The sequence below is a fragment of the Acinonyx jubatus genome, chromosome A2, assembly GCF_027475565.1.
Source record: "Acinonyx jubatus isolate Ajub_Pintada_27869175 chromosome A2, VMU_Ajub_asm_v1.0, whole genome shotgun sequence".
NCBI lineage: Eukaryota > Metazoa > Chordata > Mammalia > Carnivora > Felidae > Acinonyx > Acinonyx jubatus.
In genome coordinates this window covers 163,009,887-163,031,201 of record NC_069383.1, presented here as the reverse complement: position 1 = coordinate 163,031,201, position 21,315 = coordinate 163,009,887, and the positions used below count along the sequence as shown (strand labels likewise).

Here is a 21,315-nt window from a genome sequence, read left to right as displayed (position 1 = left end):
GTCACGATGTAGATACACCACATTTGTCTACCCAATCATCCGTTATAGACAGTTGGGTTGTTCGTATTTTCTGGTTATTACGTATAATACCACGAACATCCCTGTACACGTTTTTAAGGGCACACGTCTTCAACTCTCCTGGGTCGATACCTATGAGTGGAATCGCTGGGTCATATGGTAATTCCACGTGTAACTTTTTGAGGAGCTGCCAGGCTGTTTTCCCCAGGGGCTGCCCCATTTTACGGCCCACCAGCCAGCCGTTCAGGAGGGTTCCCCTGCTCCACGTCTGCACGAACACTTGTTATGTGTTACCTTTGTTTTCTTTTTCATAGCCATCCTAGTAGGAGTGAAGTGGTCCCTTCCCTTCCCTTCAACCCTGAAGTGGTTTTGATTTGCATTTCCCTGATGACTCCTGATGGTAAGCATCTTTTCATGAGCCTCTGGGCCATTCACCTCTTTTCTTTGTTGAAGGTCTGCCTGCACCCTTTGCCCATGTCGGGGGCAGAGATTTTTCCGACTGGAGAGCACTCTGTAGGAGCGCAATAAATGTTGGGATACTGAACGAACGGAACGTCTTCCCGCAGGCAGTGGGTGTGCAGGTCCCCGACATGCACCTGTTGCCGAGTCCCCTCTGCGCTTATCACGCAGGGAGACTGCTTCCTGGGCTGTGGGGCCGCCCTTGAGTGCCCGCGCCTGCGACTGTCTCCTGCTAAGAACCGCGTCCTAAACTAGGCAGAGCCATTCCCGCAGTTCCCTCGCAACTGGCTCAGCGGGTCAGCGGGGTCGCGGGCGCCCCCGGCGGCTCCGGTCGCCCGTGGCAACGCGTGGCGCCCCGCTTCCTGTATTGATTCGAATCACGGGCTACGTCACGTCCTCCCGAGATGCCCGAGGCGCGCAGGCGCAGCTGCGCGGGGTAGGAGGGGCGTGGCGCGGCCCGGGCGCGAGGCCCGGGCGCGCGGGGGCGTGGCGGGGCGTGGCGGCGGTACGCAGCGCGCCGGCGCGGGGGCGTGGCCGGCCACGGGAGCGCGCGCGGCGGAGGAGGGCTCCGGGAGGCCGCGGAACAGCGACCGCCGCCATATTAAGGAGCGCGGAGCCCGGGGTCCCGACAGCGGCGGCCGCGGCCGGACCAGTGGAGCTGCGGGCGGCAGAGGCCGGCGCGGCGCTGCGCCGGGAGAGACGGGGTCGGCGGAGCCAACGGGGGACCGGAGCGAGCCAGGTGAGGCGGCCGGGGTCTGAGGACCCGCCCCCCGGGCCCGAGCCGCGACCCCCCGAGCCGGGCGGGGCCCGACGGCGGCGCGGGCCTACCCGGGGGTCCCCCGACACCGCGCCGGCGGCCGGGGCTGCGGCCCCCGCGCTCGGGGCCCCCTCCAGGAGCCGGCCAGACCTCCTGAACGCCGCCCCCCAGTGCCCAGCTAGGCCCGCGGTGACCTCAGCATCTCGCTCCCGTTTTCACCCCCAGATCCGGCCGTGCGTGACCGCCCCAGCCCGAGCCACCTGCGACCCGAGACCTGACCCCCCCGCAGCCGGCGTCCGGGGTCCGCTTATAAACGGGGGTCGAGCTCTGTCTCCTTAAGCCGGGCGTTCACCCTCGAAAATAGCCATTGATCACCTCTGGCCTGTCAAACCCGCTTCCTCCAAACCGGGACCGTCCCAGCTCAGGCCCTGCCCAGATTTCGGCTGCCCCCATAGCTGTCACGACTCACCCCGGCTCGAACCGGGCCCCCTCCCCCCATCCCAGTAAAATACAATCCGAGCCGTGTGGACCCTGAAGCGAGTAGATGGAGGTGTGGGGACCCTGTGGTCCGGGCTCCCCGTCGTGCTCGCTGCTCCCCTGCCTCTCGGTTCTGGCACACCCAAGCTCTCAGGCCCGGCTGCTTCCATGCCTAAGTGTCCCCTTGCCCCCAGCCCTCCCAGCCCCCATCCAGCTGGAGTCAAGCTCTCCATCTGGGCCCTGACCCCACCAAAATCTGAGCCCGGCTGCGCCCCGACCCCGGAACATCCTGCCTCTTCCTGTGAGCCCAAGCCCCGCCACCCCGGAGCCCCCAAGTGTGGAATGTTTCTCCCCATCAGAGCGTTTCCCCCTGCTGAAAACTGCCGACCCGTGCCCGTTGGTCCTGCACTGGCTGGGCCCACCCCCAGCCGAAAGCCTGAGACCCTCCGCTCTGCCGCCTGGACCCGTTTAGTTTTTCACCTGTTCTTTCCCCCACGAAATCATCCCCTCTTTCAGGCGCCTGTCAGGCTGGGAACTGGTCCCCGTCCCACCCTTCACTCCGGTCGGCAGAGTGATGACCTCAGGCCTCTTGCTGGTGAGGCTGCACCAGTTCCCCCCCCCCCCCCCCCCCCCCCCCGGCTTCTTACCACGCTTTGCATGAGGATGATCTGCCCGAAGAAAAACAACCCATCACAACATACCCAGCTGTGCCTCTTACCCCAAACTGGGGACACGTGAGAGGGTGTTTGAACTGTAGGGGGTTGGGTGGTCTCTCCTGGAGGAGGTGGGGGATTTGCACACTAGAAGCTGACAAGAGCCTCTGGGGCCCGTCCCCCGAGTGGCGCACTGCCCCCCAGCTCGCATCCTAGCCTGTTCATCGTGCAGAGTTTCTCGTGGGCCGTCTTGGCCCCTGGTGCCGAGGGCGCCTTCCGTGTGAGCCGAACCGGCCCGCGTGCCTTGCGAACCTCAGAGTGTAAGCAGGTGTGCGGGCCGCATGGCGCTTGGCCCAGCGAACGAGGATATGGGCTCCCCCCCCCCCCCCCCGAAAACAAGGGCTCTGGTCTTGGGACAGCTCATGGTTCAAGGGACAGCTGCCTCGCTGGGTGGAGGGCAGTGTCCAGGGAGTTAGCTGTGCTGCCCCTTTGCCCCCGGGGACTGTTCCCCCGGGGAAATCTCCAACTCCCGTGCCCTAGCCGGTGGTGGCGGCTGTTTCGGGCTAGGGGAGAAACGCCCGGAAGCAGATGGAAAAGTGATGAGTCTTCAGAAGCTGGTCGGCCTGGGTTTTCACACCGGGTCCTCTGTTTCAGCAGGAAACGTCCCGCCACTGTTACTTGTTGGGGCCTCTGGTCTGGTGGGGTCTGGATACCAGGGACTTCTGGGTTTGGGGATCCACAGGAGCGTGGGTTGTGGGGACCTTTTTCGGGGTAGCACTGAATGGGGTGAGGATCCAAAATCATTCTGTTTGAGGGGCGAGCCTGGAGACTTGAGTCAGGTGTGAGCATCAGGGGACTTGGTGTTTTAGGAACCAGCAGGATCGCGGTACCCTTGTAATTGTCTTCCGGAGACCTGGGTGCCGTCTGGGGACAGCTGTGGTGATCGGGACAGACGCTGATTGGGATCAGTGATCTGGGGGTGCTCCTGGCATCCAGCGGGTGGGGTCAGCGATGCTGTTACCCCACCCCACCACCCAGTGCTCAGCATGGCCCCAAACATCAGCAGTGTCGAGGGGGGACCGTGAGCCCTGTGAGGGCAGGGACTCTGTCCCCAGAGCCTGCGCGGTGCCCCGGTGAGGCTGGAGCGTGAGAACGCTGGCTCGAGTGGGTGCTGGAGGGCGGGAGGGACTGATGGACTGAGGGAAGGGTGCGTTTGGCCCATCCCGGGAGCTGGCACCAGGGGCCGGTGTCCTGCAGAGCCGGGAAGGGACTACTTGGCCGCCCCTCTTTGGCCCAGCATCTTCCTGCTGTCCAGTTTCTGACCCACCACAGGCCGCGGTGGCCTCCCCCTTGTCAAGTCCACTGTCACCACGCGGGCCACCTCTCGCTGCACCTGCCTGAGATTGGGTGCACACGGAGTGGCCGCGGATGCTGGGTGGTTTGGAGCGAGGCGCGTGCGGCAGCACCTTCCTTCGGTGGCCAGACGCACGTTGAACGCTGGGACTCCTTCCTCATGTGGCGTTGACCTTCTGGTAAGCTGTGGACAGCTGTGCATCCTCGTGTCCTTGGCAGGTGACCCCTTCTCCTCCTGTGGCGTCCTCACCTGATACAGTGGCAGGAGCACACGGATGTGCCACCGGCCCCGTGCCATCTAGTCCTCGAGCGCCGTGCCTGACACATGCACCCTCCCTCCCTCCCCCCGAAAAGTGGACTCCACTGTCCCCTGGCTTCCTATGTCTTCCCTTCAGGGAGCAGCCTCCTTTCCGTTATTTGTTTGCTCGACCTTTGTTGGTAACGGATCTATTCAGATATGGTTCCCTCTCCGTGTGAGTTACTGATTTAGACTATGCAATTGAGAGGTTTTCGGCCTGTGTACCCATCACCAGATGGATTCTGGAACATTCTCACCACTCCAGACAAGCCCTCTTCCCGTCAGTCGTCAGTCCCATGCCCTTTCCGGCCCCTGGCACCTGCTACCCCACTTTGTGTCAGGATGAGCCCGTTCTGCACGTTTCACACCCGCGGACTCACACCCCATAGGGCCTCTCGTGTCCGGTTCCCTCGCTGAGCGTCGTGCGTTCGGGGTCCGTCCGCGGGGCGGCGGGGGTGGGCGACTCTCGCTCCTGCTCGAGACCAAGTGACGTTCCTGTGTGTTGGCTGTCCACTCACCAGTTGGCGGACGCTTGGGCTGTTTCCACCTTTTACCTGTTCCGGTCAGAGCTGCTACAGACAGTTGAGCACAGGCTCTCGTGACCGTTGCTTTTGATGCAACTGAGATGCCGCTGTGCTGTCTGCGCGCGTTCTTGCTGGGCACAGTTGACTCCCTGTCCTCGTGCGTTGCTGGACCCCGAGGCTGGCTCCTGAGCTCCAGCCCCATGGGGCCAGCGCCAGTCACCGTCCCCTGGGGGTCCTGCCGGCACCTGGGGCGAGTTAGCCCCGAGGAGGTCACGCTTTCCTCTGACCGTTCCCTCCCCCAGCCTCACGTGGGGCCCCTCGTGCCTGTTTCCCCATCCTCTCAGGACCACCTGCTTCCCCACCCGGACCGGGCAGGCACTGTCGGGTCCCCCTGGGTCCCCCTGGGTCCCCCCTCCTCCACACGACACTACCTTCAGTCCATGAAGGCACGTCTCATCCTGTGGCTCCCTCTTCCCTGGCCTTCCCCACCTCCCCACCACTGGCCCAGGAGACTGTTCTTTGGGCCTTCGCTTTCCCTCTTCCTGCCCCCAGCGCTCTCCGTACACCCGGCCTCCCCAGACCTCTGTGCGCTTGTCTAAAGCAGCAGACCCCTTCAGATCCTCCTGCCCTTTTTTTTGCACATGCTCCTTCCCGGAGTAGATCGGGCCCAGAAACCACCGATTTGTGCAGGAGGCGTCAGGTTATATTTGCACAGTGTCCTGTGATAGAGATAAGGAGAGGCCGGGGGTGGGGGGCGGCGGTGACGGAGGGAGCAAGGGAAGGGGCAGACTGCCGCTCGGAGGGGGTGCCTCCACTTACCCAAGGCCGCACGGCAAGAGAAAGGTCAGCGCTGCTCTCCTGAGCCTGAGGGAAGCCACACTTCCCTCTACAGATTCCCCCAAACCGGGGGCTCTCCACCGGGGGCAACGTCCGGGCGTGTTTGTGGTTGTCACGCTGGGGGTGTTCTGGCATTAAGTGGGTGGGCCCGGGGAGGCTGCTCAGCCCCCTGCAGTGCCCAGAACGCACCCACCCCCCCCAGAACATGCCTGGTCCCAGTGTCTGCAGTGCCAGCAGCTGGGGTTGGCGGTCCCTGCCCTAAACGTACTAGGTTTAGGTCTTCCTTCTGCCCCCATCTAGGACCCATACGTGGGGTCCCTGGTGAGACATATTGAGGAGCACTTTCTGCTGCTCAAGGCCGCCTGTGAGGGGGTGAGCTCCCTGTCCCTGCAGGCATGCAAGCAGATGCAGTTGTGAGGGGCTCATCTGAACCCCTTTAAGGCCTGGTCCAGCCTTGAGATCTGGCCCTGTGATGTAAACCACAGTTTCAGTCGTGTAAATGATCTTAAATCGCCTGCTGCTGTTGCCAAGTTGTCCCTCCCTCACGTGGGGTTTGCATCCTCTGGGCTGCTGCCGACCCCAGTGCCCAGAGGTGGTAGACGAGAGGCTTCACCTTGGGCACTTCTGAGGCTTAGAGCAGCAGGGCTCACCCGGGGTGCCAACGGTGTGGCCGTTTCCACAGGGTCAGAGGGGAGAGCCTCCGGTCCAAAGGCCATGTCCTCTAGACCGTCAGCCCCCGGAGGGCGGGACTCCTTGGTCAGCCCCAGGGTCTGCCTGCACAGAGCGGGGAGTAAGCTTTAGCTGAGAGAACGGATACACACATGGGTGCTGGAATGTGTTCTTCGGGGGCCCCCACCTCCAGGCCTCCCCAGAAAGAACTTGCCTCTGGTGCTGATTCACGTCAGCCCCCAGAGGGGAGGCTCATCGCTTCCCTGTCGTATGTGTTAGGCTCGGCCCTTTTTTTTTTTTTAATTTTTTTTTTTTAACGTGTATTTATTTTTGAGAGAGAGGGAGACAGACACAGTGTGAACAGGGGAGAAGCAGAGAGGGGGAGACACAGAATCCGAAGCGGGCTCCAGGCTCTGAGCTGTCAGCACAGAGCCCAGTGCGGGGCTCGAACCCACAAGCAGTGAGATCTTGACCTGAGCCAAAGTCAGACGCCCAACCGACTGAGCCCCCCAGGCGCCCCGGGCTCAGCCCTTTTTGATTCCAGCTCCTCTGGGCTTTGTCTTTGGTGTCATGAGACGTGAGGGACCGCTAGCCCATCGTGTTCCCTCCACGGGGTGGGAGCTCTCTCTTCAAAGGGCCCATTCTGTGCATCAGCTATAGGGAGTGCAAGAGCCTGCGTTCTGGGCCATGTCTGAAGGCCACGGCCAGCCCTCCTGCCTCCACGTAGCCCCATTTCTTTTTATTGACGACAGTCTTCCCTCCTCTTGGAGGAAGACCCAGTCTCCTTACCTGCAGCCTCAGTGAGGGAAAAGAAGGGGCCCCACCTGGCCACCCGGCCGACAGCTGCGGTCAGGAGCTCACTGGAGCAGCGGCCGCCCAGGCACCCCCCCACCCCCGCCCCCCGTGCCATATAGCCCACACACACTGCGGAGGGAGGAACAGGAAGCCGGCACATGGGGGATGTGTTGTGCACCTGTCGCTGAGCCCGTGGGATCAGCCAGCACCTCCTAGCCTCTCCTTTGAGTCAGGCACCCTCCTAGCTGCTTCGCGGAAGTCACGCCCAGTGTTAGAGCAACACAGGTGGTGTTACCCATTCACCCGCTTCGGAGAGAAGTTACTGGACCAGTAAGAGTGGAAGCCAGGACTCAAAGCCAGGTGTGTCCCTCTCTGAAGCCCCCCTTTTTCCAGTGTACCTTTCTAGGGCTATATGGTATTTACGTTTTCTGTAGTGGTGGGAGCGGGGGGCTCGAGGGCTGGTCCCCAGCTTGCCTGAGCCGAGGCCGGGACAGCAGAGCCAGAGGCTCCCACGCGAGCAGAAAATTAGACAAGTCCTCCTCCTTCCAGCTGGGTCTTTCTCATGTGCTACTTCCTCGGTCCCTTGCAGAATAGCTGAGAGTAACACATCCGGGCCCCAGGCCCCCCACGGGAGCCTCTCCTCTTTCTCAGGAGGAGAGCACCGAAGCCGGGTAGTCTGGGAGCACCTGCCCCCCCCCCCCCCCCCCCAGATCTCCTGCCTCTCCGCCTGTATATCTCTCAGACAGGTGCATGTTCCTCAAGGTTTCAGGGGCCCTGTGAGAGGTCGTGCCCCCTGGTGACCGTTCCCAGGGAGCCTCCAGCCATTTATCAGTAAATCCCTACTTGGGGGATGGTTCCCGCTAGAACGGACCAGCAGATACGCACCCGTGAGAGGATGCCCCCTCCAGAGCCGGCCTTTGAGCTCTAGGTGGCCGGCTTGCTCGGGTGCTGGGCCTGGGGACCCCCTCACCTGGGGGAGTGTCGTGATCTGAGCAGCCATGGGCAGGCGGGGTGAGCACAGGTAAGTCCAGAGCCGGACTTGCCCAGGTAGGACCCAGCCCCCCGGCCCGCCAGCCGGGGTCCTCCTCTGTGAGGTGGAGGCGGGACCGCTCGTGGGACACAGTTAAGTACAAGGCCTCGAGCGGTGCTGGCCCGCGGAAGGCCCCAGGCGGGACCCGCTGCCGTCATTATCCCACAGGGCCGGGAGCAATGTCCTGTTCACCTAGGACCCCGTGGCGCCCACATAGGACGTAGCCGAGTGGGCATCCATAGGCTGCTTCCTCGTACCCCGTGTGGGTAGCCAGTGCCACCTGACCTAACTGGCCAGCTTCCCCTCCAGAAGCTGGAGTTAGCTGCACCCAGGACCACTCTGCCGGGACACGCTGGCTGGTGTGGAGGACATCTGGTAGTCGTGACAGGGAGAGCCTCCGGTATAAACCCATTTTATAGGTAGTCCCGTCCAGGCTACAGTCACCCTCGAGATACTGAGTCACAAAACGTTTCATTTTTCCTGGGGCTTCCTGAAGAGCCTTGTAACATCTAAGTGCAGGAGAGACTGGTTTTTCAAGATGAGCAAGACTTTGAAGGATGTGAAATTTGGCTGAGCGGAGAGCTTCTGTCCTGGGGGCCTGGGGCTCGGCATGAACTTGGCCGGTGGGGGTGGGGGGGTTGCAGTGTGGACCCTGCTGTACCAGGCCCAGAGAAGAGGCCGTCCGTTTGCATGCCCTGCTCCTGGGGTGCCCTCCACGGCTGCACCCCTGCTGGGGGAGGCTTCGGAGGCGATCGCGGGTGCCTCGAGCTGCGTCATCGGTCCTTGCTGACACCAGGCCTGGCCCGTGTGTCCCGTCGTGTCCCTCATCCGCTAGCCTCCCTGGCCCGGCACCATGAACGTTCTTTGGGGGCATCCTGGGCACTGAGGGCACTGGGCAGCGTCCCCAGCCCCCACCTCCTCGAGGCCAGGAACTCCCCAGTCGTGACAGTCGTGACAGACACACGTGTTGACAGACAAACGTGTCCCCAGACGCTGCCCGGTCTGAGGGCCCCTGGGTCACATCTGGAGTGAGTGCCTGGTGGGCGGAAACCGTGGGAGCACCGTGGCCGCAGGGCTGGCCAGGCAAGGCCACGGGCTGGCGGGCTGCGGAGGCGGCAGGACAGTGCCACGGCCTTTGCCACGGCCTGCCCTGCCACTGCCGCTGGGCTCGCTCTCAGGGAGGGCCGGTGATGCCTGACCCTCGCGGTAGCTGTGCGGGAACCTCACTGTCCTGTGAGGCGGCTGGGTGGCGCCTCTGTCCCGGGAGAGCAGGCTGGGAGGCTGAAGGCTCGTGCGAGGCGGTGGCGGAAGGTGAGCTCTGGGGGCCACGGTGGAAGAGGAGGCCCCCTTCCGAAGGGCTGGCGTGGTGGGCGGGCGAGTCCCCCGGCGACGGTGCCCTGTGGAGGGGACAGTGGCAGCGAGGGGCCGAGGGCTCTGGCCCCCCTCGCCCGACACAACACCAGCCCGCCCGGTCAGCAGGGCGGCTCGCTGCTCCCTTCCCACCTCGCTGGGGCTCGGTCCGGGTGGGGGAGCCCGGCCGCCGGGGGCCTGCAGACGGTCTGCGCACAGCGACTGCTCGTTAATGGCAGAATCACCGCACACCACACCCGCGGACGTCCTCCTAGGAAGTCCTCAGACTAGGGCAAGGGCGGCCGAGTGCTCAGTGCGCCGCCTGGGCCGCCGGCCGCGTCCATCCCGCCTCCGCTCTCACATGACACAGAATCCAAGAAGTGCATGAGGCGTTCCTCTCTGTCCCCCACCCCCGGCCCCCTCCCGAGAGCTGACCTGTGCTGCTGGCGTGTTCCCCAGCCTTCTAGAAGCAGCTCGTTGGCCCAGTGCTGCCGTCACCTTCGGCGGGGGGGGGGGGGGGTCCGGCCGACCCTCCTGCCGCCTCTCGTGGGGACACGAGCCTCACCGTTTGCTGTCACACGCGGCGCTGCCTTTGCGTTCGCGGTTTTGCACACGCAGCCCGGAGTTCCTCCGGGGGAATTCTTAGAAGTAGAGAGAGTGCGTCAGAAAGGATGTGCGTTTTAAATTTGGAAAGCAGCTGCCAAATTGCCTTCTTAGAAGTCGGGTTTCAGCTCCTGCCAAGGAGCATGGGTGCCTGTCTCCTCCCTACGCCTGCGCGGCCTGGCGTGCGGGGCTGTGGGCCGGGGCCCTGCTGTCCGCGTGGGGCCTGCCGCCTTCCAGCTGCACGCGAGGGTGGGCATCTCAGGAGCACTGGCTGTGTTCACACCCTTCACGTCAGTGTCTCCCGTGGGTGGCAGGTGTTTTTTCCGCTAGTGTCTTTTTTTTTTTTTTTTTTTGAGAGCGAGAGGGAAGAAGGGCAGAGGCAGAGAGAGAGAGGAGAATCCCAGCAGGCTCTGCACTGTCAGCACAGAGCTGAACCACGGGACCACAACCTGAGCCAAAGTCAAGAGTCAGGTGCTTAACCGACGGAGCCCCTCGGGTGTCCCTGTGTCGTCTTTCTAAATAAAACCGTTTGTGGTACGTCTTCCCTCGTAGACGCTTCTGGTTTCTCCTGAACTGTGGCCTGGGCCCTGCCGTCAGTGAAACAGACCAGCCCTGCCGGCCTCATGGGGAGCCCCCCCCCGCCCCCCCCCCCCGGGGACATCAGCACGGTGGCTTTGGTCTGTGACTGGGGGGCCATGGTTTCCATGTGGTTTCCATTGGAAGCTCGTCGGGGCTGAGAGGTTTAGCCCACAGTGTGACTATTCCCCATGGTGAGGCCCCTCGTTCCCCCAAAGCCCCGCTGGCCCTGAGCAGCCCTGCTCAGGGAGAGCAAGGCAGGGGCGGTCACCGAGCATGTGGACCGAGCGTGGCCTTCACCGGTGCCCCCCAGGGCTCGCTGCCTGGCGGGCGGGCGGGCGGGCGGCAAGCAAGGCCCCAGTCAGGGCCCTCGAGGGTTGACTCCACACACAGTGGCCAAAGGAAGTCTGCTGCCTCTGTGACCCTGGTTTACTCGGGACAGCTGACTGGCCCGACTCCGGGAAAGTACCCGCTGATGGCAGAACTTACCAGAATGGAGCCGTGACTGTTCCTCTTTATGCCCCTTCTTCCCCGCCATAAACCCCACCCGGGATGCTGGTCCTCGGTCAGAGTGGACGCCGGCCTCCTGGAGCTCAGCTCTGGCTCCCACGTGGCCCAGGCTCACCCTTGGGACTCCGTCCTCTGAATGGGAGTCTGCAGCCTGGACAGAAACTCGTACGGCCATGCTGCCCCAGGAGTGGTCACTGTGCCGAGGGCACACCTTGGGGTTCATCCTGGGGACTTGGAGGTGGGCTGGAAGGCGTCCACCCCCCCGCCCCACCGCCAGAGAAGTGAGGGAGGCTTGAGGGACGCAGCCATCAGTCACTGCTGGACTCTGTGACAGAGGAGCGAGACTGGTCTGGGGACCTTCTGCTGGGACTACAGGGCACGTGCAGGGGGAGGGGGCCAACGGGCAAGAAGGAGGTGGCCGCCCCCACAGGCTTACCCGAGATGTGGGCAGGGCTTTGCTCACAAAGCGGGAGGCCCGCCGTCTGGCCCCATGGGGACGATGGGGCCGGTGGACTTGAGAGGAACTCCAGGCCCAGCGGAGGGAGGACCCTGGGGGCAGGTGGGCACGGGGAGGTGGGCCTCGGGGCAGGGGCTCCTGCCTGTGACCCCACGTGAGCCTGCAGCGCCGCTGCCCCTTGCTCGGCCATCCCAGGTTCACGTGCACGAGGCGATGGTGCAGACACACGGGTCGTGAGGTCGTGCACGGGGAGCACGGGATCAAACGTGCAAGCCCGCTAACGTGCGTGGTGTGGAGCACACCGTGGTGACTAGCGGCCACGCGCCTGTGCCTCTGAGTCTCACCCAGCGGGCTTGGCTCTGGCTGAGTGTCCGTCCGGCTTTGGGCCTGGGCCACGCCAGGCTGGCCGTGTCCCGTAATTGCGGGGTGAGGGTCTAGGACTCGGTGGGCTCGGTGGGCTCGTGCTGGTCCTTCTGCCCCGTGCTCTGCACGGTCTCCACCACAGGCCCAGGAACCCGTCAGAGAGGCCATCTGGGGCTGTTGAAGATAGGACGCAGGTAGGTGGGCCTGAGAACCTCGTGGTGTGGCCACTCCTGGAGAGGTGCGAGTGGTGGACCCCCAGGCTGGTTCCCTCCCAGGTGACGCTGAGCTCACACTGCCCCCAGGAGTCTCTTTTCAAAAGGGCAGACGTTCTCTTTAGTCCACTCTCTGTCTCTGTGGACGGCACTCCTCTAGGGAGCCCCTGTGAGCGGGGACACACAGGACGTGTCCTCCTGCGCCTGTGTTCTCCAGGTCCACCCATGCGGTGGCAGGTGGCAGGGCGTCCTTCCTTTCCGAGGCTGGGTCACATTCTAGTGTGCGGGTGGGGCGCGTCGGGTTTATCCATTCACTCAACCTGTCGACAGACACTTGGGAGTCTTTCTCTCCTTGGTGATGACGAACAACCTAGAGTAACGCCAGTTGGAGCTCTAGGGGACTGGTTTCTGTGCGGGTCTGTTTCCTTTCATTCCTCCCAGGTGCACGCCGAAAAGTGGAATTACTGGGCTACGTGGCCCTGTGTGTGGGGGACAGAGACAGAGAGAAGCCTGTGGGGGCAGGGGCAGGGAGTCCGTGTTTCCTGGGGACAGAGTCTCAGCTTGGGGAGATGGGAAGTTCTGGAGACAGATGGTGGGGGTGGCTGCACGACTGTGTGTGCTTGAAGCCGCTGGGCTGTGCACTTAGAAATGGTTAGGGTGGTACATCTTCTGCGTATTTCACCACAATTTTTTTTAAAGCAAATGTTGACTTCTCCAGAGTGCTACCCCTCAGGATTCACGGACTTTTAATTTTGGGCCAGTCTTCGACTTTCTGGTATTTGATCTGTCGTGAACCCGGGCTCCAGACAGAGCAGTAGAGCTCGCGGTGGCTCTGAGCGCATAGGGGGTCTGGGGCAGGGGGAGCGGGTGCATCGCGAGGAGCTGCAGCCCTCTGAGCCCCCTCTCTGTCAGGCTCTGTCCCAGAAACACTTGCTTGAGGCCCCCCCCCCCCCATTTGCTCTGCGGTGCCCCTGGGGGAGGCAGGACTGGTGAACGTTTCACGTTGGTTTCTGGAAGCAGCCACTGGCTGCGGGCCTGTGTCCAGCCCCGCAGTGAGGAACATCCTCCTCCCAGAGGTGGCCACTCACCCCCACCCCACTTGTGCTGGAAAGTGCACCGCCCTTTCCTGCGTCCAGGTGCTTTGCTTCTAGAACATTCTTCCGTCTCCCCCCTTCTCCTTTTCAGAGAAGCCTTCCGAGCTGGGCTGAGCCCAGTGGGAAGACGGTGTGAGCTTTACAAATTCTGAATGGGCAGAGTTGAGCTGTTGAACCCCATCCCGCGTGTGCACATCCAGGTGCCTGCAGCTTGAGGACTGTGGCCCCGTTCGTGCATTAGGACAGAGGCTTCCTGGGGTGTCTGGGGCCTCAGTTAAGCATCTGACTCTTGATTTAGGCTCAGGCCATGATCTCACAGTTCATGAGATCGAGCCCTGCGTCAGGCTTCGTGCTAGTAGTGGTGGAGCCTGTTTGGGATTCTCTCCCCCTCTCCCCCTCTCTCCTTCCCCTTTTCCCTTCCCTCCCCTCTCCTCCTCCCTCCCCCTCTCCCCCTCTCCCCCTCTCCCCCTCTCCCCCTCTCCCCTCTCCCCTCTGCCCCCTCTCCCCCTCTCCCCTCCCCCCCTCCTCCCCCCTCCTCCCTCTCCCTCCCTCTCCTCCTCCCCTGTGGGTGTGTGCCCATTCTCTCTCTCCCTCACTTAAAACAAATAAACTTAAAAAAAGAAAAAAGGATATAGAAGCTTCCTCATTCAAGGAGGAATCCTCCCAGGGACCACTTTGACGCTTGCCCAGCCCCCACCTCGGGGTTGGACATGGTCTGAGGGTGGCTTGTGGCCTCGGAGGGTCTGAAGCAGGAAGGCGACATGGTGGGTGCATGGGAAGGAGGGTGGCCGGAGGGCAAGCTCCAGGACCCAGACTTAGATGACAGACTTGCACTAAGCAGGACAAAGGCCGGGAGTCCTGGCAGAAGGTCCCTCAGAGCAGCCGCCGTCCTCCCCGTCACAGCCGCCTGTGGTTTCCACAGCCTGTGGGGTGTGCCTGCCCCCCCCCACCCCGTACCGGGCTCCTGGGAGGAAGTGGAAGGCCTTGGCCATCACCGTGGAGTTCGCTGTGGTCACTGGGCAGTGGAGGGGGCTGCTGCCCACCAGCACTGACCTCTGCTGCCCTTCCTGCCCCAGGCTGACCCGGGCCGGCTGACCTTGGCTGGCGGGCTGTGCCTGCCCTGCGTCGCCATGGACCAGGACTACGAGCGGCGCCTCCTCCGGCAGATTGTCGTTCAGAACGAGAACACGATGCCCTGCGTGAGTACCGGGTGCCCTGCCCCCACTGGCGCCGGCCGGGTCCCGGGGTGGCGGGGAGCAGCCTCTAGAGCACTGGGTGCCGGGCCGGCGAGAAGCACGTCCTCCCGCGGGCCTCCCAGTGGCAGGGCCGCACGCCAGGGAGTCCCCTCCTCAGGCTTCCAGCGTGCCTCCTGCTGCTGGGGCCCACAGGGACGGTCAGCTTCCAGACCCCTGTTCCCCGGGGCCACGCCCGGGACCGACTGCAGGGACGAGGGAAGGTGAGCTGCTCTCCCAGTTTCCAGAGAGGGAGCCGAAGGGCCTGGGGTCTCAGACCTGTGGGGCGGGCCTGACCGGGCAGAGCCGTGGTGGCAGCTTGAGGTGGCCCTGTCCTTATCTGCGGAACTCAGCAGAGTTTGGGGAGGCCTCTTTTCCCGGACCCCACCCCTCTCAGCCACGCCATCGCAGGCTCCTGACGTGTCACGGGCTGTGCTCACCGCTCTTCTCAACGCTCTCAGCTCTGTGCCGGGCAGTTGAGGCCTTCGCCCGTGCTGTCACAGGGCCACGCTAGTTCTGGGGGTCCCGTTGAGGAGTCCTGCCTCCCCAGCTCCTGCTGTGGCCGGCAGTCCTCGCCTTCACGTCCCCCTCTTCTGTGTGGGTCTGTGTCTCTGAGTCTTAGGACACCAGGCGTAGATTTGGGGCCCGTCCCACCCGGGGTGGCCTCGTCTTAACTGGATCACACCTGCAAAGATGGTGTCGAATGAGGTCACATCCCGGGTGCGGGGGTGGGGACGGCTTGAACTTCAACCCGTCCTTCTGGGGGATGGGGGGGATTTATGTAGTCCAGCCCCCCGCAGGTCCCTTAGAGAGAAAGGACCCTCCTGGGACAGTTCAGAGGGCTGGGCCGGTTTCCTGGGAGCAGGGCCCCCGCGTCTGTGCGCCGGCTCCGGCGGGGGAGTCGTGCTTCTGTGGGAGGCCGTCCTTGCCTGACAGAGATGGGGCCCGAGGAGCAGCAAGGTGTCGGGTCCGTCGTGGTGGCTTAGAAGCGAACAAAGCCCCGTGGCGGGCGCCTGTGCTCTCGGGCTGCCCCGTTCTTGAGTGTCGCCTCCCCAGCTGGGAGGATACACTGAGGCCCGCCAGCAGCGTTCCAGCCCCCGCGGCTCACATGTCAAAATGTTTCACCTCTGCTGCTCGACCCGCTGGTTCGGCGGACAGAGGCCTCGCGCGAGGAGGCGGGGTAGGCCTGGCCTTGGCGTCGCGCGCTGGGGGGCTCTCAGGCACCAGTCCCGTCCTGCCATCGTTCCAGGTCGCAGAGATGCGGCGAACCCTGACGCCCGCCAACTCTCCCGTGTCCTCCCCCAGCAAGCACGGAGACCGCTTCATCCCCTCGAGAGCCGGTGCCAACTGGAGCGTCAATTTCCACAGGATCAATGTGCGGGCCTCCCGGAGGGCGGGGGGGGGGGGGGGCGGGGGGCGGGGGGGGGGCGGGCGGCTCCAGCTGACCCGCCTCCTTTCCCTCCGTTGCCTGCAGGAGAATGAGAAGTCTCCCAGCCAAAATCGGAAAGCCAAGGACGCCACCTCGGACAATGGCAAAGGTCAGGGGTCACACCCTGTCTGGCCCCCTCCCCCGCCCTCCCCCCTCCCCGCCCCCTCCCCCAGGCCTTACAGAGCCCCCGCCCACAGATGGCCTGGCCTACTCCGCCTTGCTGAAGAACGAGCTGCTGGGAGCCGGCATCGAGAAGGTGCAGGACCCGCAGACGGAGGACCGAAGGCTGCAGCCCTCCACGCCTGAGAAGAAGGGCCTGTTCACGGTGAGCACGCCCTCCCTGCCGGCAGCGTGCAGCACAGGCCCTCTGCAGGCTGCCCAGCTCGGCCCCCCGCGCTCGGCCTGTGCTCACCCCGGGAGCCGCCGGGCCCCATGCCTCGAACCGGGGGCTTTGCTCTCCTGCTGCTCCAAAGGCAGTGCTGGGGCAGGCGCCAGGTGCACGGTCCTGAGGCTGGGGGCAGCCGTAGGGCAGTGTCGGGAGGAGCCTGGCTCGGGTCTTTTGACCGAGGGCCGGCAGGCTGGCGGCCAGTGGGGCAGGGGGAGGCCGGCACCGGGCAGTCGCTGTCCAGAGGAGGCCTCAGGCATGAGGCCTGCTTTGCTTCTCTGGATCCCTGGAACCCGGGCCACGTCTCCGACCGGAGTGCTCACTCACCTCGCACTCCGGCCTGGCCACTGGCAGCGCGGGGCACCAGGGCCCTGGGTGTGAGGTCCCCGGGCTGTGCGGCCGAGGCTCTGCTCAGCTGGGGTTCCCCCTCCCCTGCCTCCAGTATTCCCTCAGCACCAAGCGCTCCAGCCCCGACGATGGCAACGATGTGTCTCCCTACTCCTTGTCCCCCGTTAGCAACAAAAGGTGAGTCTAGGCCTGTGGGGGCTGGAACAGGGCAGGTGGGCAGCCAGGCGGTGCTTGGGAGCCTAGCTTGGTCCTAGAACTGCGCACGGGGTACAGAGGCGGCTCAGGGGGACCTTCCTCAGTGGGGACGCGCTTCAGGCTCAGTGGCGCTGCGGGTGTCAAGGAGGGCTCCCTGGAGGAGGTGCTGGGCAGAGGGTGTGGTGTGGCTGTCAGAGCTCAGGGCGGCCCAACGGCCGGCGGTCACCACCCATAGCTGTGGGGTCACGTGGGTGGCAGGAGAGCACGAGGGGGAGCCCACAGGTCACGCCAACGGCACCCCACGCGGTGGGCTCTCCCTGCAGTCAGAAGCTACTGCGGTCACCACGGAAACCCACCCGCAAGATCTCCAAGATCCCCTTCAAGGTCCTGGACGCGCCAGAGCTGCAGGACGACTTCTACCTGAACCTGGTGGACTGGTCGTCCCTCAATGTGCTCAGCGTGGGGCTGGGGACCTGCGTGTACCTGTGGAGCGCCTGCACCAGCCAGGTGGCGCCAGAGAGCCAACGCGCGGGGGTTGTGGGGGGCTCGGGGGACTTTGGGGACCTCCGGGGCCGGGGTAGCACCCCTCTGCCCTCCCCGGGGCCTCCCCTCTGCATGCATGCTGACCCGGGCGAGGCCCCCGGGCCCGGCCTGGCCAGGGGACCCCCCCGAGGGCCGCTTCCTCGGTGGCGGTCATCAGCAGCCACCCCACCAATCTGTCAGAGTAGCTGCCGGGGTTCAAGGCCTGCTCTTCGCAGTAGGCTGTTTTCGGGAATGAGACCAGACGCAGGTCGGGTTTCAAAGGGGCAAGTGAAGCCCCCTCAGGGAAAGGGCCGCCCCTCTGCTCCCAGCAGCCTGTGGCCTGCCCCAGGGCGGTGGGGGAGGGGGACTTGAGCGCCTGCCCCATCTCTGTGTGGTCAGTTATCCCCATGCTGGTGTGTGTCCCCTCCTGGCCCACAGCGTCCCAGGCACCCCAGCCTCGTTGCCCTGGTGTTCGTAAGCCAGCAAATGGGTGCTTGGGAGGGTGGACGGGTGCACGGACAGGTGGCTGTGCGTCCGCGCCCACCGACCGCTTCCCCTTTCCCCAGGTGACCCGGCTCTGTGACCTCTCGGTGGAAGGGGACTCGGTGACCTCCGTGGGCTGGTCTGAACGGGTCAGTACGTGGGCCCCATCCCCTAGCCGGGCGGAGTCAGGAATATATGACCCAGTCTTGCTGGCAGGGGCCCTCCCCGGTGTTGAGGGGGCTTTGGGGACCCAGAGGGGCCAGCAGCCGGCCTGGAGGTCACTTGTCTAATCTCCAGGAGTCTAATCTCCACCTGCACCCCTGCCTGTCCCCAGCCTGTAAAGATGGTTATGGTGACTCTGGGTCAGACTTGGTCCCCTGCACGCCTCTCCCCGCCCCCACAGCTGGCGTGGCAGCTGCAGATAGAAACACACAGGTGTTTAGCCTGTGTGTCTACTGGATTTTGACAAACCGGTGCACTTGTGTGCCCATTCCCCCAGAAAGTTCCAAGGAGGGGTGTCCTTTTGGTTCAAAGAAACCTGTAAAGAAACGGCCCCAACGCCCTGCGGTGAGGAGGCAGAGGGAGAGGTCCCCATGCCTGGGCCTGATGCCCACTCCCTCCCCCGTGTGCTCGGTCCTAGGGGAACCTGGTGGCCGTTGGCACGCACAAGGGCTTTGTGCAGATCTGGGACGCAGCTGCAGGAAAGAAGCTGTCCATGCTGGAAGGCCACACGGCACGCGTTGGTGAGAAGCCGCCCGCTTCCCAGGGGGCAGGTGTGATTCCCGGGGGCGAGGCCTCAGCCTCCCTTGCCCTCTGCCTGGCCTCCAGGGGCGCTGGCCTGGAACGCTGACCAGCTCTCGTCCGGGAGCCGGGACCGCATGATCCTGCAGAGGGACATCCGGACCCCGCCCCTGCAGTCAGAGCGGCGGCTGCAGGGCCACCGGCAGGAGGTGTGTGGGCTCAAGTGGTCCACGGACCACCAGCTCCTCGCCTCGGGGGGCAACGACAACAAGGTAGGCACCGCGGGCCCCTCGCAGCCCTGGCCTCCCCACGGAGTGAGGGCCGTGCGGGTTCTTCCCCCAGGGGCGGACTGTGGTGGCCTCCGGGGCCTCACAGCCACTGCCCCCGCAGCTGCTGGTCTGGAACCACTCGAGCCTGAGCCCCGTGCAGCAGTACACGGAGCACCTGGCGGCCGTGAAGGCCATCGCCTGGTCCCCACACCAGCACGGGCTGCTGGCGTCTGGCGGTGGCACGGCTGATCGCTGCATCCGCTTCTGGAACACGCTCACGGGGCAGCCCCTGCAGTGCATCGACACGGGCTCCCAGGTGTGCAACCTCGCCTGGTCCAAGCACGCCAACGAGCTGGTGAGTGCGGGGCCGGCCAGGGAGGGCCTGCGGGGACACACGCGTGCGCCTCCTTCCTTGTCGCTACACGGCCTTCGGAGCCTCTCCGCGAAGAGCCAGGGGCAGAGGAGCCTGGGGGTGCGGGCAGAAGGCGGGGGAGGCAGGAGCCCTGGCCCCGCTGAGGCCTCCCATGGGGTCCTGAGTTCAGCCAGGCCCCCGCCACCCTCGTCGTGCAGACCAGAGGTGCCTGGATGTGCCCGTCCTTGACCCGGATGCCCACACCCCCATACCCCCATACCCAGTGCCCGCCAGAGAGGCTCCCAGGGCTGTCAGGCGCCGTGTGTCCCACTCTGTCCAGTCACCGACCAGAGTGCGGGGAGCAGGGGCTGTGACCGTGCTCTCTCTACCTTGTCACCTGTGGCCTCTGTACGTCGCTCGCTTGGCGAGTCTGAGGTGCCGGCTCAGATGTCCTTGCGTCTGGGCCCCGGGCCTTGGAAGCGGGGGTCCCGGGTTCCGACAGCACCCTCTCCGCCCCCCAGGTGAGCACGCACGGCTACTCGCAGAACCAGATCCTGGTGTGGAAGTACCCGTCCCTGACCCAGGTGGCAAAGCTGACCGGGCACTCGTACAGGGTCCTGTACCTGGTGAGTCTGCCCCCCCCACCCCGACCCCCAGCCCCCGGGTTCTGGGAGACGTGCTGTGGCCGCCCGGAAAGCACTGCCCTGCGCCCCGAGAGGCAGCGTGCGGCCCTGTGTCGGGGTTCCACAGCCCGGGGGGCCTCCAGGACTGCACAGCAGGGCGGGCTCCTGTCCGCCAAGGTCACGTGGTACCGGCGGCGGGAACCTGCTGTGCTGCGCCTCTGCCCTCCGTCCCTCCCTTCAGCCGGGTGTCTCTGGGACACACGCGGAAAGAAATCTCTGCGGATCTGGGTCCCGGCACTCACGTGATCGCTGAGCGTTTCACCAGACCACCATCTGTCAGGTCTCGCAGAAAGGCCCCCTCCTTGCAGACCGCTCGCTTTCTTTTTTCTTTTCGGAAGAAGACGTCTTGTGCTTCAGCCAACATACTCTGTCCCGTCACGCAGAAGAGCGTCTCCGGGTGGCGGGCGGGAGGGAGGTTTTCCCGAGAGCGCTCCGTCCGCGGCTCTGTCTGCAAAGCGCTGCCTGCGGGGCGTAGAGACAGTGGGGGTCTGTCTCCTTCTGCAGGCCATGTCCCCTGATGGAGAGGCCATAGTCACTGGGGCTGGGGACGAAACCCTGAGGTTCTGGAACGTCTTTAGCAAAACCCGTTCGACAAAGGTAAAGTGGGTCGGTATCAGTGCCAGCTGTTCCCCTGCGCGCGTCCCCTCGCCTGTCCTGGGGGCTTCCCCTGCCCACCCCCCCACCCCCCCACCCCCCCACCCAGCCCCGTTCGTTCTGTTGGCCAGCATCTCCCTGGGAATCTCCTCTGTGGCCCCCCGTGGCACCCCCCCCCACTCCTACATCGCTGCACATCCCCCACCACGTGGCACGAGGCGCTCACAGCCTGGCCACCCCCTACGCGCCTCAGGGTGCCAGGGAAGGTGCCCACGCAGGCTCCTCTGGCCCAAAATGTCACGTCCCCTCCAGGCAGAACTTCCCAGCCCGGTGCCCAGCCCCGGGGGCCTGGCCGAGCGGTGGGCACTTCCAGAGAGGTAGCCCAGGGGGCCGCAGGCTCAGCGGTCCCTCCCGTGTGCCCCGCAGGAGTCCGTGTCAGTGCTCAACCTCTTCACCAGGATCCGGTAAACCCTCGGGCCTCTCTGTCCGGGTCGGAAGAGCACCGTCTCTCCTCGGCGTTCACGGACCCTCCCCTCTCCGGCACGCGGTCCCCGGAGGAAGCAGCCGGGGTGGGGCGGGGAGTCGGGCCTGGAGAGACCCCGAAGATTCTCATTAAAGCCTGATTGCGAACCCTGGCAGCCAGTGTTTGGGGCGGGGGCACGGCCGGGCACCAGCAGGAGAGGGGCTCCCGCTCCCTGCACGCTGGGCGGCCCCGGCGGGGACCATCCGTTCGGCCGCTCTGCTCGGAGCACGACGGACGCCTCCTGGGACCCAGCCTGCTTCTGTTCACGTCCATCGCTGCGTCGTCGTCGTCGTCGTCGTCCTGTCGTCGTCGGGCCTGCATGCTCTTCCTGAAGCACGCGCTCGCCACCGCCGCTGCCTCCGCCCACGCCTGCGGGACAGACAGCCGGACGCCTGGCCGGTCAGCTGAGGCTGGGCAGACGGCTGAGCTCGGCCCGTGGATCCGAGAGACACATCCAGCTGCCCGGCGTCTCGGCAGCTGTGCCCGTGACTCCACAGGCTCAGCACGGCCTCCGGGGCAGGCTC

General features: G+C 64.7%; 2 protein-coding genes across 3 annotated transcripts in view; both read left to right on the top strand.

Annotated features, from left to right (window-relative positions):
* The window catches only part of TEKTIP1 (tektin bundle interacting protein 1), a 119,500-nt gene that overhangs the window by 92,366 nt on the left and 5,819 nt on the right, over positions 1-21,315 (top strand). The gene's annotated exons all lie outside the window — the stretch shown is intronic.
* FZR1 (fizzy and cell division cycle 20 related 1) lies at positions 1,015-20,898 on the top strand. 2 transcript variants are annotated; one of them, XM_053220126.1, is made up of 14 exons: positions 1,015-1,216; positions 14,112-14,234; positions 15,517-15,642; positions 15,742-15,805; positions 15,894-16,021; positions 16,524-16,606; positions 16,948-17,131; positions 17,713-17,778; positions 18,270-18,372; positions 18,458-18,642; positions 18,761-18,994; positions 19,513-19,617; positions 20,179-20,280; positions 20,695-20,898. In XM_053220126.1, exons 2-14 carry the CDS (start codon positions 14,166-14,168, stop codon positions 20,734-20,736), a joined length of 1,491 nt encoding a protein of 496 aa, XP_053076101.1. In that variant the 5' UTR covers positions 1,015-1,216; positions 14,112-14,165; the 3' UTR covers positions 20,737-20,898. The 2 variants fall into 2 exon arrangements, with proteins under 2 accessions (XP_053076101.1, XP_053076102.1); XM_053220127.1 differs by having other exon boundaries at positions 1,016-1,216; positions 20,179-20,271.

What these genes read in the sequence shown, in the direction of transcription:
- FZR1 (XM_053220126.1), top strand. Translation starts at nt 14,166, where the DNA reads ATGGACCAGGACTACGAGCGGCGCCTCCTCCGGCAGATTGTCGTTCAG. An exon ending in TCCCCCGTTAGCAACAAAAG is followed by an intron (nt 16,607 to 16,947) that starts GTGAGTCTAGGC and finishes CTCTCCCTGCAG; the next exon opens with TCAGAAGCTACTGCGGTCAC. An exon ending in CCGTGGGCTGGTCTGAACGG is followed by an intron (nt 17,779 to 18,269) that starts GTCAGTACGTGG and finishes GCTCGGTCCTAG; the next exon opens with GGGAACCTGGTGGCCGTTGG.